Source organism: Rhopalosiphum padi, chromosome 1 (assembly GCF_020882245.1).
Source record: "Rhopalosiphum padi isolate XX-2018 chromosome 1, ASM2088224v1, whole genome shotgun sequence".
Taxonomy (NCBI): domain Eukaryota; kingdom Metazoa; phylum Arthropoda; class Insecta; order Hemiptera; family Aphididae; genus Rhopalosiphum; species Rhopalosiphum padi.
This window is the reverse complement of record NC_083597.1, coordinates 40,110,278-40,130,227: the sequence shown is the minus strand read 5'-3', so window position 1 is coordinate 40,130,227 and position 19,950 is coordinate 40,110,278. Positions and strand designations below refer to the sequence as shown.

At 27.9% G+C, this 19,950-nt stretch overlaps 2 protein-coding genes across 4 annotated transcripts; one reads left to right on the top strand and one right to left on the bottom strand.

The window, feature by feature from the left end:
• Positions 1-202: 202 nt before the first annotated feature.
• On the top strand, positions 203-4,103 carry LOC132917924 (FMR1-interacting protein NUFIP1-like). 2 transcript variants are annotated; one of them, XM_060978921.1, is made up of 6 exons: positions 203-382; positions 1,089-2,131; positions 2,197-2,324; positions 2,399-2,506; positions 3,255-3,832; positions 3,894-4,103. In XM_060978921.1, the coding sequence occupies exons 2-6, from the start codon at positions 1,107-1,109 to the stop codon at positions 3,993-3,995; spliced, it is 1,941 nt and encodes a 646-aa protein (XP_060834904.1). In that variant the 5' UTR covers positions 203-382; positions 1,089-1,106; the 3' UTR covers positions 3,996-4,103. The 2 variants fall into 2 exon arrangements, with proteins under 2 accessions (XP_060834904.1, XP_060834903.1); XM_060978920.1 differs by having other exon boundaries at positions 203-531.
• A 320-nt stretch (positions 4,104-4,423) lies between these two features.
• LOC132917925 (zinc finger protein 28-like) lies at positions 4,424-7,743 on the bottom strand. Of its 2 annotated transcripts, none has more exons than XM_060978924.1 (2): positions 7,450-7,743; positions 4,424-6,552 (listed from the first exon to the last, which is right to left on the bottom strand). In XM_060978924.1, exon 2 carries the CDS (start codon positions 6,528-6,530, stop codon positions 4,809-4,811), a length of 1,722 nt encoding a protein of 573 aa, XP_060834907.1. In that variant the 5' UTR covers positions 6,531-6,552; positions 7,450-7,743; the 3' UTR covers positions 4,424-4,808. The 2 variants fall into 2 exon arrangements, with proteins under 2 accessions (XP_060834907.1, XP_060834906.1); XM_060978923.1 differs by having other exon boundaries at positions 7,310-7,742.
• Positions 7,744-19,950: the final 12,207 nt, after the last annotated feature.

Here is a 19,950-nt window from a genome sequence, read left to right as displayed (position 1 = left end):
ATCATATTGTTATTGTGATTGTGTTTATGAGGTCGGAATCAGTGTAACCATCACGGATATGCATCTATTTGACACGTGAAGTTGGTGAACTGGGAATTGATGTGATAACACCACGTTTTAAGATAATATCTCAGATTAAATAAAATATATATACATTTATATATAAAAAAAACCGCGATTGTCACATAGATAATAGTGATAATACATAATGTCGACTGATTGTGGTTCGTAAACACGTGCTTCGGTTTTCAATGCTTTTGTACATTTAAAAAATTATACTATAATAATAGTAACAACACTACGAACTTCTTCTGAGGACTGAGTACCGACTACCGATTGTTAAAGTGATTGCCAGTCACAAATACACAATTTTAAATTCCAAGTTGGTTTTTTCTCCAGTTTGATATAAAAATAATAAAAATTAACGAGTGATAAATTTAATACGCGTTTCTAAATTAATAATAAGGAACAGTGTATTTAAAAAAAAAACATCTACATGCATTGCACGCTGATTTTATTGTCAAGCTACTGGTATTTTTCCTTTAAATTACATTAATATAAATTTAAGTTTTAAATACTTTTAAAAAATATTCGATATTGCTATATTTACAAAATTATTGTAGTATTCTTAACCATGTTAAATTAACCTTGTATCTAGAAATAAGTTCATCAAAATTGGTTGTAAAGTGTTCCAGGAATATCATTAACTACATTATTGATATGGTACAAGCATTTTTTTCACATCAGTATGGGTGAATAAATTTCTAGTACATGACGTTAAAATTTACATATTTTCAATTTTGTATCCTGGTAGTAACCAATCAAACTTGTCTGTTATGAGATTTATTGTGATCAGTTTTTATTTTTAGTTTACTATGATTGAGATTATCTTTTGATTTTTATTGGGATCATATGATTATAATATTAATCTATACTAAACATTCAAAATTTGTTTTATGTACCTATATAAATCTTTATTTTTATGGTATGAAAAATATAGTTTACAAAATAATATATTACTATTGTAGTTGTATCTGATGTTAATTAAATTTAAATATTTATAGTACTTTATTTGTATTTTATTTCAGAAATTATATTCTTCCAATATGTATCGTCCAAATGGTCAATCAACTTACTCACCAAATGGGCCTAATCAACAATCACAGTCATATCACTCTCCTAGATCTTTTCAGCAGCAACAGTTTGGTCCACGATTTCAATCACCTCCACAACAGTTTACACCACCAGGATCTTTTTATCAACCTTCCCGACAACATCATGACCATTCAATACCTGCATACCAAGTTCCTAATACTGCATTACCTCCGCCTTTTTATCAACCTCCAGGCCAAAATCACTTACCAATTCAACATCCACCTCAGTCTGCTGGTCCTTGTTTCAACCAACTATCAGTACCCTCATATAGAACACCTGGACCAACATATATACCTCCTATCCAAAATTTTAATCAACCTCCTCCTATTCAAAATTATAATAATTGCCCTCCAATTCAAAACTACAACCAACCTCCTCCAATCCAAAATTTTAACCATTCAATTACACCTCCCCCATTTCAGCCTGTACATTTAAATTGCAATCAACCAGTCGGCTCTTCATACCAGTCTCCAAGTCCTGGTATTAGCACAACATCAAATAATTCATATCACCCTCAAGTACAGAATCCTGAATCGTTGAAACAACCATACAATTTACCAGCAGATCAATGTTATCAACAACAGCAGCCTTCATTTAATTTACCTAGACATGAATTCAACCAAAGGCCTTCATTTAGGCCTCCAGGACAACAAAGATTTCCTTTTAACAAACAAAATCCAAGATTTCAACAATCGCAACATGGTAATAGATTTCAATTTCAACCTAGACAGCAATATCAAAATTATCGCCCTAGAGTAGGACCTCCTCCTAGTTTCAATAACCAGAGTAAAGGAAATTTCGTACCTAAAAAAGATAAAAATCAAGTGGCATGCGAATTAGGCGATTGTGACTTTGTGGGGCATGCTAGTGCTGTTAGAGAACATCAAAATATGCATCATCGATTAGGACTGCACAAAAAAGTGTTGTATAGTAATAACTCGGATGCTGTTAAAAATTGGATTGAAGAAAGAAAAAAGTGAGTATCATAGTTTATACTAGAACATGATATGTTACAATATTTGTAACATATGATATTTGCAGAAAATGGCCAACTAAAGAAACCATTCAAACAAAAGCTGATGTAGAGGATGAAAAAAATAAAAGAGGGGAACGTATAGCAGATGAAGATTTCCATAGGTTTAATAAAAACAATAAATCTAACAGTTCTGGTAAGTAATAAATTATGTAGTGCAATTGTTTATTTCTGATTATATAATTAATTTATTGTATGTTTTGTGTTTAGGAAATAAACGGTTTAATAATAGAAAACGACCTAGGTTTAATGGTGAATTTACAGAACCTATTGAAGAACCAATGAACGGAAACTTAAAACGGTTTGCTGGAATAGTTGGTAATTTATTTTATATTTACAAACCTTGCATAAACAACTAAGATTATATTCTATTTAAGTTAAGAAACATAGTTTGCGCCAATATTTTGAGTGGTTAGACTATAGAGCATGGTTAACTATAGGTCAGACATATAAATGTTTGACTTAGTGAGAAGGACAAATAGTTGTTGCCTTACCTCAACCAGACAAAAATTGGTGACTGCCAACTGTTTTTTTAACTTGATTAGAGTATAGACATATAACTTTATTAATACTATTTAAGTTGATTAAATAATAATCCAAAATAATTCACTACAAAAGTAACTAAATTATATAAATAAGTAATATAAAATATTATTTTATTTATGTTTTAATACAAACATTTTTACTACATTGAGTTTTTTTTGGTTAATCTTGAAATCATACAAATCACTATTAATTATATTTTTTTATATATATATATATTTATAAATAGAACAATATAGCGATATAATAATTCCAAAAATATTTTTAAGTTTTTGATTATTGATACTGACAGAAATATTAAAATGCTATAATAAATTATGTATAGGATTGTTTTAAAAATGAAATTATGATATTTAAACTTTTTCTTAAATCAAATTTAAAATCTGTTTATAATTAGTTTCCTAGTTTTTACATTAGATTATTGTAAGTCATTAATTCTATTTGTATAGCAATTTATCACTATAAATGTGTAAAACATGTAATATATTATAAGTTAAATATTGTTTTATTTTATTCTATGTAGGTATCATTAAGGATGAACAATTAGAAGAAATCAATAAACCAGTTGCTTTAAAACTATTAGAGGAATATGATCAATCTAGTGATAATCAAAGCGACGACGAACCACCTGAAGAAATGCCTATAGTTAAAGTTAAAACATCAGGTTCACTAGAAAATAAAAATGTATTAGAACAAAATGAGAAACCATGTTCCACATCAGTAATAGAAGCTTTAATACCAGAGAAAAATGAAGAACCAGATTCTACTTCAATACCAGAGAAAAATGAAGAACCTGGTTCTACTAAAATAATAGAAGCTTTAACAACAGAAAAACAAAGTTCTATTTTAGTTACTGAAAACAAAGAAGTAGATTCCACTTTATTAATTGATCATGACAGTGAAGTAGTTAATACCAATAATACTGATGTGAAAATTGATATATGTTCTAAAACAAACGATAAATGTGAGAAAACCACTAATGAACGTGGTCAAAAGCGTAAGAACACTTCCAAAAAAGAATCTAAACCAGTCAAAAAAATGCCACCAATGAAGACACCACGAACTGAAGTTGTTGAAAGGAAGGGTGCCCTATTGGAAGCTGTAAGTTAATATTTAAATCTCACATGTATAATTTATTACAAAAATATTTTACTGATTTTAGTTGATGGGAGATTTAATGCGCAGTGAACGAAACACTATCACTCAGTGTATTTGTTACATCAGAAACAATATGAATCGTTTTTGTAAAATTCAAGTTTCTTAAGAATTAACATTTTATTCTCGTTTGTTTTTCTATTGAAGCAACAAACAAGAATAAAATAATATGTGTATTATTTGTTTTATATGCAATATTATTATGAATTTATTTGTACTCGAATGTGGAGATTATTTGCGTAAAAACTATACTAGTAGTATTACTCTATAATGTTATAATAATTATATTTTAATATTTGCATATTACAACATTATTGACCAAAAATCGCTTATTTGGATATTACAAAAAGTAAATCCGACCGTATCACAATTACAAAATATTGTAATTATATTACCTTTTATATGTTTGACATCAATGTTTAGATTTTAAATAAATAAAATGTAATATGCTGGACAACGTTTATAAGGTAAAAAAAAAAAAACCAATAAACGTATAATATAATACATTCTCTTGGAACTTGGAATACTAAAACATAGTTTGATCTTGAAGTTATTTTATTACATTTTTATGTGTATTATTGTACAAAAGAATTTATAAAAGAACATCACATTATAAATTATGAAAGTTATAAAAATGATATATTGTTAAATTTACTTATAAATAATAAAGTTTTATACAATTAAGAATACAATTTGAATTATAACTACATAACAATCATATAAATCAATAAATATTAAGATAACGTTTGTATAAATAAAAAGGATTCCCTTAATACATATTCCAGGTTTAGATATTTCCTAGTTGAGGCAGTTAGGACTAGAATTAAAATGTGTATAAATATACACATTAATTGGCTTTTTAATTGTTACATCACTCTGTTATACATACATGTTGATAAAAAATATTTTCATTAAATTGTCATCATTGGTTTTCAACCTCTATATTAATATTATGTGTGGACATATGGATTGTTAAATTGTCTCTTCTAGAAAATAATTTCTTACACACCTCACATTGAAATGGTTTCTCCCCAGTGTGTATTCTTATATGACAATCAAGACCAGATCGTTGCGAAAACCTTTTTTGACACACATGACAAATGAATGGTTTTTCTCCAGTGTGCGTTCTCATATGTCTAATGAGATATTGTTTCATAGAGAATTGTTTTTCACAATAATCACAAACAAACTGTTTTTCTCCTGTATGAATTCTAATATGATTACTAAGTATATCTTTACGGCGAAATGATTCATTACAAAGCTCACAATTAAACGGTTTCTCGCCAGTGTGAGTCCTTATGTGTGATATAAGGTGATGTTTTAATGAAAATAATTTCAGACATATTTCACATTTAAAAGGTTTTTCACCAGTGTGTATTCTATAGTGAGTATCAAAATGGTATTTTCTGGTAAAAGATTTCTCACAAACTTTACATTTATATTTATCCATCTTATGATTAGTTATGTGAGCATCAAAACGATACTTATAGAAAAACGATTTCTTACAAATTGTACACGTATATGGTTGTTTTGTAGTATGACTTCTAATGTGAGAATCAAGATTTTGTTTATTAGAAAATAATTGCTGACACATGTGACATTTATATGGCTTTTCTTTAAACTCTACACTACAGAATGTTTCAAGGCATTTTACATCAGACTGAAATTCTTTAGTGTTATTCAGCATTTCATCATAGGGTTGATATGTTAACATATTTGATTCAGGTGTGAGAATTTTTGACTCATTGTCAATACTTTCTATGTTATTTTCATATTTTATGTCAACGAGGTCTGTTGTTTCAATACATTTATCATTGTCAAACATTTCTAAGTCAAAGTCATGATTTAGATTAATGTTAATGTTGTTCACAATATTTGACTGGGGCTCGATTTGTTGACACAAATGACAGAAGTATTGTTTCTCTCCAGTGTATGTTTTCATAGAAAATTGTTTATGACATTTTACACAGGTTGAAAGTTGTTCACCTATGTGAGTTCTAACATGTTTGCTCAGAATATCTTTGCGGGTAAATGATTCATTACACATGTCACAAGTGTAAGGCTTTTCACCCGTATGAGTTCTGATATGAGAAAGGAGATGATGTTTCATTGAAAATAATTTCTCACATAGTTCACATTTATATGGTTTTTCTCCTGTATGTGTTCTATTATGGATGCTAATATGATATTTACGCGTGAAAGATTTATCACAAATTTTACATTTATATTTTTGTTTTTCAATATTGTGACTTTGTATATGAGCATCGTATCGGTATTTATAATGAAATAGTTTTTGACAAACAGTACATGTATAGGACTGTTTAATGGGCGATTGAATTTCAAGGTGAGTATTAAGATTTAGTTTATTTAAGGACATTTGTTGACTTTTTTTACATTTTAGTTTAAGTTTCTTTGATTTATCATTACTAACATCTAAATCATCTTTTTTCGACTTGATGTGAGTGTCTGTTGGAATATATTTTTGATCACTATATGAATCTGATAGTATTACTTCATTCTCAGTAGTTTTTAATCTAATATTTGTTTCATTAAAAAATAAACCATCAACAATAATATTTGATCCAAGTGTCATTTGTTGAATGCTGCATGTGTCCATTTTTGAAATTTCTGTACAGGCAAGCATATTTCTTTTATACAAATAGCAACTGAAAATAAAAAATTGTATTAACAATTATTTATATATTTTACTGAAACAAAAAAGATGGTTAATAATCAAATATACGTAGATTATGGAAATGATAAGTAATAACAAACTTAGATAATACTTGTATATTAATTATTTATTTTTTTAACCATCAGTCTACAATTTAGTATAATAAGCATAAGTGATATACAGGATTTACAAGGACTTGGGTAGATTGCAAATTCATATAATATTGATTAATTAAAATTATACACCCAAAGTACTTATATGCTCTACAACAAAACCTACATTTACACTTCAACTTACTACTAGGAAATAAAAACCAATAAAGGAAAAGGCAAAATTTCAGTTTACTCTAAATATTTCTATAACCTACAAGATGTGTGTCACGTAAATCAAATGTGTCTTTATTTTAAAGTATTGGGTTTTATGGATCTATTTGTTTCTAAAAATCACAATTGTAATCAATGAAATTCTGTTATTATAAGTAACAAACTGTTCAATGGCCCATTCCCTGTTTATCATTATAATTAATAATGTTTTCTAACAACAAATTAATTATTTTAATGAAAAGTAGTAACCCAAAGCGGATTAAAAGGGGTAACAATGTTTTGAAGTGTTGTGAGAAAAAGGTAGCAGTCATGTAAGACCTGAGGTCGGTTTCAAATAGATATATCAATAATATGATCTGCAATAAACAAACAAAACAAACAAACAAACGCTCACACACAAAATGTACATGACACACGGGTACTTACTCTCAAGTCTCAGCTTAATGTGATTAGATTACCTACAGATGTGAGTGTTATTTCTAGTGATGGCACATAGGAAAAACGAAATGGATAACCAACAGACCCGTGTAAGAAATTAGTTGGATTTTTTTTGTAAAATCATTTACATTTTAAGAAACAAGACAAACGTAATCCGTAGTTGTAACCCAGTCCGACGGGTAAAATCGAAACGACTTGAATTACCGACTACCGTCGCCGTACACCGTTCTAGTTTTCACTTTTCAACTACAGAATTAACAGATGACGGAAAATTTATCGTAGGTAAACACTAGACAGGTAGGTTACCCACAATGGTCATAATAATAATAATAATAATAATAGAGGACATAGCGGTAGCCGCGGGTGGGCTGGTTGGTGGTTTTAAGGTGGGAAGCGGGTGGATGCCGTTTGTACTGCCGTGTTGGGCGCTAGCTTCACAACTCGCACAACACAAGTCTCAACTTACTTTATTATCGTTATCAGTTCTATGTCCGTAGTAAACAGTGTTATCACTTATCCATCGTGATATTATACATACGCATAATAATTCATAGCTAAATATATATAATATATATACCTATAATATTATAATAATATTATGTCTATGAGATAAAGTCACGTTAAAACGCCATCTAGGTTTCACCACCGTTGTTTGTCAGTCGGTTCGTTTTTCCCATAGAGTGTAGTTACCCATAGTTTTTTCTTGGAATAATAATTTGTAGCCAATAGCCAGACATTAGCCGTTATTCAACCATCGTTACTACTATATAACCAGTATACTAGGTACTTTACTAATTTATAGTGAAGACGTGAATGTGACTCGTGAATATTTAATTAAAATACTTATTCTAAATACTATTATTCTTTTAAAAGTAATATCTTTATGATTATTTGTATGTATAATAATACTTTTGGAAAGACGTTTCAACAACTAACAAGACTAGCAAAGTGTTGATAAGTAACTAAACGAAGGTACATCGCTTTTGTGGTCGATTATTTTTTCCAGTAAGATACCTACATCTTGCTGGGATGGCTTAAAATGTAAGTGAAATCAGTTACCCGTACAAATGCATGATTTTCTGAAAACTGATACAGAAAATTCATATCATGCGTTATGTTTATTTCAGACCTTCTATCCCGTGGGGTGGGGTGTCGTACATTTTCAGGAGGGTATGCATTAAGACTTTAAGAATAAATAATAAAGAAACGTAAAAATACCGTATACATCGGTTTCACGAATTTCGAAGAAGAATTAATACAATTTAAAAGCATTGTAAACAATTTTCCATCAGAAGGAAAATTATCATTTCCTTCATTACATAAATTAATTATTACATCGTGTTTCCAAGTATAGAAATAATGTTAAGAATTATTTGTTCTTTGCCTTCTTCAAATGCAAGTAGTTAAAAATCGTTTTCTGTATTAAAATGTGCTAAAAATTATTTTCGATCATCTTTAATCCACGAAAAAAATGTCAAATTTGTCAATATAATGTATTGAATCTGATATGGTTAAAGATATGAAATGGGGAGATTTAATATATCAATTTGGTACAACGAAATCCAGAAAAATAGATATTAAAATATCTATGAAATAATTTCATTTTTTTTTCAATTATTATAAATAAATCATAAGACAATTATAAACGATTTTGACTATATTGTAAATCTACATTATTATATTATAATGTTTACTTGTATTATATTTTCAATTAGAGTCAAATCTCTTTTTAAAAATTGTTTATATATCATATATGTGTATTTAATATTTATGGATAGGTAAAATATACTACCAAAAATTTGTGTAGGAACTAACGTATGTAATTGTTTACCTACTACTCTCGTATAGGAAGTTACTATTCCCCGTTATCAATGTGAGCATAGATTTATTAACTAGTTTAATTTATAGTTAATAAGTCTATGGGTGTCAGGGCCATCATCAGAATTTGCGAGGCCTAGGGCAAAAATACTTGTAACACCTTTTTGTTGAACCTACATCGCTATTTTGATATAATTTTTGATATTTACTAATTATATAAAACATACAATTTAAATGCTACGAAAATTAAACAATTTTTAAAACTAATTTTACTACTTTTTTCAAATGCGAGGCCCCAAATTTAAGCAAAATGCGCGAGGCCCAGAGCCTAGGCCCTGCTCACCACCCCCTAAGAACGGCCCTGTTGGGTGTTAGTTTGTTACAGTAGGAAAAGTTTAAAAAAAAGGAATGTTCCATGCGATATACTGTAGATTTAATTCGAAAAATACACTTTTTTGAATAAGTTAAACAAATATAAATGATTTTAATATAAATCGACAAGAAATGTCAATAATTATAACAAATATTAATACTTACACAAAAATAAGTTTTAAATTTAAAAATGCAAATATATTATACTTATAATGCGAGTCAACATAAATATCAAAATATATTTTTTATAGATCCAAACTGACAGTGCTTATTTATCTAGGGGGTGCTTCACCAAGCATAGTGACTATGGTCTATGAGTATGACTATGAGTACAGGAGGCAGGAATTGGCAATAATTCATGGGCAGTCAATATTTGTTCACTTGACACTTAAACTCATGGCCCGTGGGCCGTATCATTGATTACTAACGAGCAGCACACTTTTTTGTGTGCTTTAAGTTGAGTTGTTAAAGTAGATTCAACTTCTTGTAGGTAACTAGTGGCGTACTTGATGAGAAATTGGATATTGATGGATTATGTTTAAAAATGGGCCTTGGTGTTTTTATATATTATTTATAATTTAATACTGTAATTTTGCCAAATTAGCGTTAAATAAAATATAATTGTAACTGTAAATAAAAAAAAAAATAAAAAATTGATTAATATGGGGCATAGAGTTCCCTTTCTATCAAGACTCAAAAGTTTAAATCTTAATTTCTCCCCTCGGGCCTCGGGGCTTAACTTTAGATATAGGTAGAACAATTTATTTTACCAATAATTTATTACATTGAAACCTATTGAGTAAAAAGTATTAATACATTATACATACATAATTACAGACATGACGAAAAGATATTTTTAGTTAATTTTATCAATGAAGCCTGTAGGTGCCTCATATATTTACAATTTTTCCTTTCACGTATTTATATAGGTTATCAGAAAAAACACAAATAAAAAATCCATGCAAGTGCCATATAATCATGATATCTTAAAATATAAAGAATCTGTGATGAAGATGTGTTCGAATCTAATACGGGCGATACTGTGATAGCATTGTCTTGACGTTGGTTGAGCTCAGGAGGTGTAAACAATTGTTTGACTCAACTTTTTTTTTATTATTATAGCTAGGCTTCAACTGGCAACATTTTTTTTGAATTACAATAAATATTTGATAGATTTAAATGGTTGGTGGAACGGAATCTTAGTAGCGTTGCCATGATAACAAAAATAGTGAAAGATGTTATTACTAATGAATGTGAATATGTCATTATGTCATTGGAAGATATGTTTTCAACGGTATAGTTTGGTATGTACTTTTTTTTGCTTCCTAGAACAGCTGTTTTGTTAAGTATTTCGTTTCTTTTCATTTCTACTTGGAAATAGTGGGGAAGTACCAATGAAAAAATAATGTTTTAATATGCCAATCAATTAGGTTTGAGTTTTTTGGGTAATTTCATTTTTAGGCCTGGAGTGTTTAAGTACTGTTTGGACACAAAGGGAATTGGCGATAATTATTATGCATATATGTGATATGTTTGTTGGTTGTTTGGAGTGAATTTACTGTTTATTTGCTACGAATATGGCGTATTTTTTAGCAGTGAATATGTTAATTAAGTATTAATGCAGAGTTTGTGTTGTATGGTTGTTTGATCATATACTCTATTCGGAATGAGATCGTACCTCGGTGGCCAGCTTGTACGTATGAGCAGGCCTACAGATAGTTGACTCGGTAGGGTGGACAAACCGGTGCCGCTCGACGAAAACTGGTTGCCGCCGAGGCCGAGGTACGATCTCTGATCTCATTCCGAATAGTGTAGACAATTGCAAGCCTATAATATTATTATTTATTACATTATATTTTACAATGATATTATCAAAATATTTAGATTTATTTTAAGCTATTCTTATTGCCTACTGCCGGTAAACAAAGTAGGACATCATTCGAATGAAATTTTATTTAGATGATTATTTAGAAAATATTATATTTGAATAAATTATAATTCAGATGATTATTTCACTGCAATTATTCGAATAATTTTAAAATAATATTATTTGACTAATTTTCAAACATTAATATTTTTTGAAATAATGAGTTGTTCACGATAAAAGAATTAACTGGTATACGTATACTACACTCTGTCCAGCGAGAGAACGCGCCGGAAACCGCGGATCAAAATTAGTTATTCTGCGCATTCCCCAATTATACCCAGCCATAAGTGAACCAGTTTTGATAGCATGGTGACGCGGGGGGATGCGCAGAATTGGCGCGTTCTCTCGCTGGACAGGCCGTAGACACTAGTATTACAATTAATATAAATCATCTATAATATATTTCAATATTTGTATTTTCTATTAGCATTATGTTTAAAAATTATTCGAATAATTATCTAGATAAAATTTTGCCAACTCTGCCGGTAAACCGATATTAACACACAAGTTATAATATTATATATAATACATCACATTATGATATAAATGATATTGATAAACTAATATCTATAATAATTAGTAATTAATAATGTAATAAATAGGATTAATAGGATGTTTTCAGCAGAAAATAATTCAACGTATTGTATGAAGTATAAACCAAGAATAGAAAAATACTAAAATAAATTACTACATAAGAATTATATAATAGTAAAATAAATATATAATAAACTATATTAATTTAATAATTAGGTTGACGAAGGTCTCTGCTCAGAATCATTGTCATATGCAATGATTTATCGTTGAAATCAAATTTAACCTATCCATTATTATTGGTTAATGGTTAGCGACCAATGACTTAATGACTCTGAAACCTATAATTTAAAGTAGAGCGTTTTATTACGTGACACTTTTCCAATTGTTTTCCTAATATTATGAATTTATTGCAAAAATTCTAATTTTTGATATTTTAAAGTATACTTAAAGAAAATATTTTCAATAATTTAGATTCTTAATATTATTTAATGAATTAATGATAGCAATATAATTTTTTTTCTACATGAGATTTCACTTTTTTAAAACATCGATTTATTTAACACATGATATTTATTATAGCGTAAAGTGACTTTTCCGTTTATTTTTCTTGCAATTTTACCTTTCCAAATAGATTTGGCGATTTGTATATTACTTTGCTTGGCTTTGCTTACATGTACATATTTTAAAAAATACAGTTAATAATTCGCTTTCCATTACCGCACAAACATGATCCAATACCACACAAAATGCATAACCCAATGTCCCAATACCACACATAAAAATGGTACAATATCGCATAAATTTATTAAGTATAAAAATTTAAAAAAATATTACATACAATTAAATATTTAAAAATAGCAAGTCATAATTTGTAGTAGTATACTAGTAATAATAGTAATAAAAATGTAATAGTTTAAATATGAATATTATTGTAGGCACCTATATAGGTTTAAAATTTAAACTTGTTTTTTCTATGTATTCCATTATATAGTTAGTTTGTTTGTCAATAAAAGTGAGTACTGATATACCACATTGGCTTCTCGTTCCCGATCACATTTCTTCTGTAATGCTTCAGATCCCTTCTTAATTTCTCGTATTTTCGCTTCATTAATCACTTGTAGATCTATTAAAACATTGATCTAAAAAATATAAAATAATTACTATATAGTTACTACCAATATTTTAATAAATAGTTTCCATACATACACTTGGAAAACAGATGGATGTGGCATATAAAATTCAAACCTAAGTTGACTGTATGATTCAGCACCGTTAGTCGTTCTTTTTGTACCATTAGGTTCTTCAGCGCAAATTGAAGGAGGAAATTGTTCAGTGTCAATTTAATTTTCAAGTACATAATTAGCAAACGCCGTGCATTTTTTATATTTCGGAGCTTCAGATAGGCTAATTTTTATTGGCTTTTCATAAACATTTTTAATTGCTTTAGGTTTAATAGCTATACGAATTTTTTTTAGTTCTTTTTTTTATTCATCATTGTCTTCATCATGTTGATGATTTTTAATATTACTGCGAACCAAAATCATATTTTAATTGTTGGTGATAATAGTTTAACTATACATGTTTTTCGCATACACCGCCATATACAATATCACCCGAACTTTTATTAATTCTAAAATAACGAAAGTTATAGTTGTCAAAATGAATGGAACTATTTCCACAATTATTTGTAAATACTTTAACATTATTTTGATTTGATTTTAAATATTACGTGCGATGGTTTAAACACTGAAAGACGACTAAAAACTCACTACAAATGTATACACTGTGGATACTATCTTTTACAGATAAAGTTTAATAACTTCGTTATAGATTATTGTCGATAAGCGACGATAATCGTCCAAAATATATATGTGTGCGATATTGGAATATCGAGTATTTTTAAATCTGTGTGCGGTTTTGTCCCATATATGTATTTTACGGGTTTGTGCGGTAATGGGCGACGCTCCAATATACCTTATAAGTTATAATATAATATGTACATATAATGTCTCATGACATACCTATAGTGTATACACCAATTAATTTTGATCAATTTAAATGGACTTAATTTTTAGTGAAAAGTAGATTATTCAATAATTTATACAAATTCTGAAATTGTACGAGATAGAATGCCAAGTGCCGAATGACCTATAATTGTTATTACTGAATACGATGTTAGTGTAATCACTAATCTGAAAATGCGTTATTTTTTCGATTTGTTTGAAGAGTTGATGAGTCATATACTATTTTGTTATGCACTTTGCTCGCAATGTATTTACAAACGTTTTCTAAATGACGTATACTTTGAATATTATAAGTGATTATATAATATACTAAAATTGGTTTCATTACATTCTATTATTTTAAAAAAGTAAGAGAGCTAAGCCGTCGAGGGTCAGAAATTTAGAATATGTACTATAAAACCGTCACTTGTCGTTTAGTTGTTACTAATTAATTGCTTGTGGTTATAAATATTTTGGCACACTGTCAGAATGGCAAATTTCTCTGTTCTCTTAGAGAATATAATTTGAAACCCAACTAATGCGTATAAAATATAAATGTATAATATGTACTGCCTATTACAGTGGCAAAATTTAAATGTCATAATGAAGTTATATCATTATGTGACAGACTGACAAAGCACAAAAAAATGTAGTACTAAACTTTGCAGTACTATTTCACTTATTAATAACCTATATTGGCTATATTAACTGGTCGGCGATAATCGAATCTAATTACATTACATTTATCAGAAAAAATATATATAATGTATCTACGTAGGTATACATGGTTTGTATTTGTATGTAGGTACTTATTATAGTACTTAACTTATTGGTTATACGACTTATACACTGTTTATCTATAATCTATGTCAGGCGCGCACCCAGAATTTTTGTTTGATGGGGGGGGGAGGCTTAATAATTTTTATTTTTTCCTTACAATTAAAATTAATTTTTAAATAATCACTTTTATTTATTATTACCATATAATATGTTATATTATATTTAATATTTATAATTATATTTATAACTAAATACTATGACAAATAAATTTAAAATTTAAGTTTCCTGGGTCCCTTTTCAGAAAGAACTGTTAATATTTTGGATTCTTTAATTTGTATTTCCCGATGTATTTGCAGATTTGCCAGTCCATTAAAACGTGACTGTCCCATTGTGTTTCGGAGATAGGTTTTAAATCGCCGTATAGTGTGGAAAACGATCTCTCAGCCGTACTTGTACTTACTGGTAACGTTGCAAATATTATCAAAAGTATAAATACTGATTCAAATATTTTAACATCACATAAATTTAAACCATCAATTGCGTTTAGCGGTAAAGTATAGCTACAGTTTTTGAATTTTTCATACCACAATTCGAATTCGGCTTTAGCGACAGAAAAACTAATTTGTTGCATATCTTTTTCATAAAAGTTAAAAAGATTTTTAAAACTTGAAATTTGTTCATCTGTTGGATTATGTCCGGTTGGTAAAAGACATTTAAAACGTGTAGGGAGATTTTTATGTTTTAAAAATCGATCAGAAAGACTTTTAAGAAATGAATCGACCCATGGAATAAAAATTGAACGTCTATAGTATTCTTCAATATTTTCTGATTGTATATTACATCGCTCAGTTTGGTGTTTTGTTAGTCTAAAATAAAAAATTATCATTTATCATTGTTATACTATATTTGCTATAATAATGTATAATTTAATGAAAATTAATGTTTTGGATAGGGAGGCTTAAGCCCCAAAGCCTCCCCCTTGGGTGCGCCACTGATCTATGCGTGTACATCACATGCTAAACTGTATATGATCAACTTATATATTATATAGATCACTATCAGTGGTCTAATTCTTTTACAAATAAATTGTGATTTTAAATTGTGATGTTTTTCTTGTTGTTTTTGTTTTTATTCAATATACTTATGTGTAATTTTATTGAAATTCTTACAACCTAACCTCTGTCATATAGCTTTTTATTCAATTGATGTCTGGAAAGATATTTGTTTTGTAAGCTATTGTTATTTTATATTTATCGTTGGAAATATATAAGTATTAATAAAATTATAAATTTGTTTATACAAACCATTTATTGTAAAAATATAATAACTACAACAGCAGATAGCAGTGAGCAATACTAAAAATTGCAGACTGTTTTATTTTTAAATATAAATAAGAAAAATAGTAAATTATTCAAATAGTTATCGAGTTAATTAGTAATACAACTATTTTTGTTTTTTTTTGGAGGGGGGGACGCGTGCTTGACCGCAATTATCCTAATCAACCTTCATAAGATAAATTATCAATAAATTCTGTTCAGTTTAGTCTTTTAAAAATTAGATGGTAAAAGTTCGATTGTCCTCCTCCTAACTGACATCATTATAGTTATATATTCATTATTTATATAAAACTATTTCTAACCCTTCGCTATACTCAAGGACGGATAGGGCTGTTTTATATTACCGGGAATTGAATACAAGGGCCCAGAACGAAAGATCCTAAACATTTTTTGATCGCTTCGCTCGCAATACATTTACAAAACAAGTCTATATAATTCTTACTCTGATATCAATCATAATTATTAAGGCTACAACTCGTTTGCGCACATTTACCTTTTTTACAACTCGTTTGCGCACATATATTTTGGTTACCTGTGACAAAAATCACTATGTGTACCACTCATACATACGAATCATATGATACATTATAATAGGTAATAGTAATATAATTAATTATCCATAATATACATAGAAAACGGGCATGGACAAATTGCGCCTAAAACAAAATTTTCGTTTAGGGTCAGTATATACCAATTGTGCTTGTATAATATGTACTAAAATGCTTGCAAATTACAACTTATTTATTGATCAATTGATTACTGATTTAAGTGACTGGGTATTTTGTAACAGTATCGAGAATTTTACGAAACGAGTTACAGTGGAACCTCAATAACTCGAACCGGTTGGGGCCAAAAATAAAATTCGAGTTATCGAAAATTCGACTTATAGAGGTTCGAGTTATTAAGGTTCCATTGTATAATGTAATATAACTGGTATTTATTTTTGAATAAACAACGATCAAAAAATAACTTGTACAATGCGAAAAACATTTATTTATTTATTTATTTTACTTATTATTATATAAAGGGCACAAGGCCCGAGGTGCAATTATGTATTTATATTTAATACTATAATACAATACATATAATAAATAATCGGTTAGTGTTTTCATTTATTATACAATAATAATAATCATTAGGTATAATAATTATAATTTTTAATTTATAACTAGGGCCAACACTTGTATGCATTTGCATATGTTTATTGGTTGGTAAAAAAAAAGCTAGTTTATACCAAAATTTGATTCATAACCTAAAGATAATGTACATGAAATGTTATGCATATTTTTGCATATTACAGAATTTTTGCATTTTTTGGGCATATTCTAACATTTAGTATATTTTTGCAGCATATTTTTTAAGATCTTAATAACTCGTTAAAAACTCAATTAAACTAATATAGAAACTGCGCGAAGTAAAATATGTGAAGTTAGTGATACAAATGTGGCCGATATTAATAAAAAATGTGAAGATGTTTTTAAAAAAAATAATGGTTTTCATATTCTTACGAAAATTTCTAAAGTAGGTATTATCCAGTGATGCCTCCACGGTAGAATGTATCCCAGAAGATTTAATAAGATAAATATACGCACCTATTACATCCGTTGATGTAGAACGTTCTTTTTCACGCTACAAAAATTTGTTAACGGGCAATCGACACTCAATGCTGTTTGAAAACTTATCCAAATCATTAATTGTTCAATGCAATAAGATCAAGTAAAAATTAAAATGTTTATCATTTGATTAATGTTTTTGTTTAACTTATTATTTATTAACTATTGCTTTAATTTTAATTTTTAATAGCATACATGTTTTAGTAAAAATGATTAAATGATTAATTTACGTTTGTAAATGATTGGAAATAATTGCATTATAGTATAATACATTTAAAAAAAATTAATCATTTAATCATTTTTACTAAAACATTTTTTTTTAGAGCATATTTTAAAGGCATATTTTGGTAATTTTTAGGGTATAACTCAATAACTGCAGCATACATATTTTATAGATTTTTAGGGCATATAATTGCTGGCCTTATTTATAACTAACTAATATAATATTTTCCTTAGATATTGTAAAATGTTTTGAGCGCAATTGGTAAACTGCCTAAAAAACGTACTATAATATGTCTAATGTCTATATATATCTGTATACAATGTAATGTATTATTAACGTAAACGCAAAAATATTTATTTCATTTTTAATTATAAACCAAATACCAATAAAATAAACTTAATAAACTGTTTCCAAATTGTATACAGTTCGATATTACTATTATATTATTAATAATATTTAAAACATAAAATACCGTGTTGAGACTGGTGGCCTCATAATTTGGTACGGACAGGGGCCCACCGTGAAAATCCCAATTTCCCGATAGGCTTATCTACCCTTGGCTATATTTTAATATTTTTTAAATTAATATGATAAAATAATAGCTCAGATTTTCACCTATATAATACACATTGTATAGTATATGTACTTCAAATGGACATCTTAGGAAACAAAGATAAATAATTTAAAAAATATTATCAGTCATCACATATAAAATACACGCTGAAAATTGTCCATTATTACAAAGTACAAGACATTAGGTACCTAGCTAGAGGGCTAGTTATTATCAAAAATATTCATCTTACTCTTTAAAGTTTATATATAAACTATTAATTAAACTATTAAAACTAATACATTTCTTTAATTATAAATATTGTATTTGTTAATCATGAAAGAATTGTTTGAACAGATGTTTAGTTTGGTTACTAATGTCAATGATATTTATAATTATAATTGATTTATAATGATTGAACAAATATTATAGTTGAAATGACCGGATGTCCACACTATAATATGTTCATAAATTAAAAATTAAACTTTGTATCTAAAAAGATACATAATAGGTATCAATAAAACGAGTAAGTTACACTACAGTCCATTATTCAATATTTCTATGTATGCATATCACTTTTATATATTATTATCATAAGTCTCTAAAACTACGTGATACGTTAATTTTATTAATAATATATTTTTTAAATATATATATTATATTCAATCTATCAAATCTATATTCAATTGTCTGATTTAAATACTCAAATAAAGAAAATAATAATACAGTACCTATTTAATATTTATTTACAAAATATATTTATTTATAAAATAAATGAATGTAACGAATTTAATATATAAAGGGGTATCTTGGGTAAAATGTAATAGGAATACCGGTTAGTAGTCTGAATTTTTTTTCCAAAACTCTGCTCCTAATCAACGATTATTATCACAAATAGACATGATTAATGAATTATGAGTTATACAATTATCATGTTGTATTATATAAAAATAACGTATAAGTTTATTCGTGTTTTTTACCAAAAACAAAAATCCTAGATTTAAGTTAGTAGATTTGAATTCTAAACAAGGCCATGGAAATTTTGAATAAAATTATTGTTTTTTACGTTACCTATTGGCTACTCGTTAGGTCACTACAGTGCCGTATAGCCAGGATATTTTTTTTTTTGGGGGGGGGGGTGCACTTCATTTTTTTCAAATTTATGCAATGCTAGAATATGCTACTTAATACTTATCACCTATTACTTTTGTAAATAAATTGTTTACTACACGTCTACTTTTTTTATGATTACTATTATGTTATAACAAACTATGGTTCCCATACATTTAACATATAACAATGTATTAATATTATTGTAATTTTAAACCTAAACCATAGATTAATGTGTTAGTTAATATAACTATATTAATATCATTTATCGTTATCATGGATTTTCCTTGAATTAAATATATATATATTAATGATATATATCATTATCAATATCTTTGGCTCTGTGTAAGATACTAGTATAC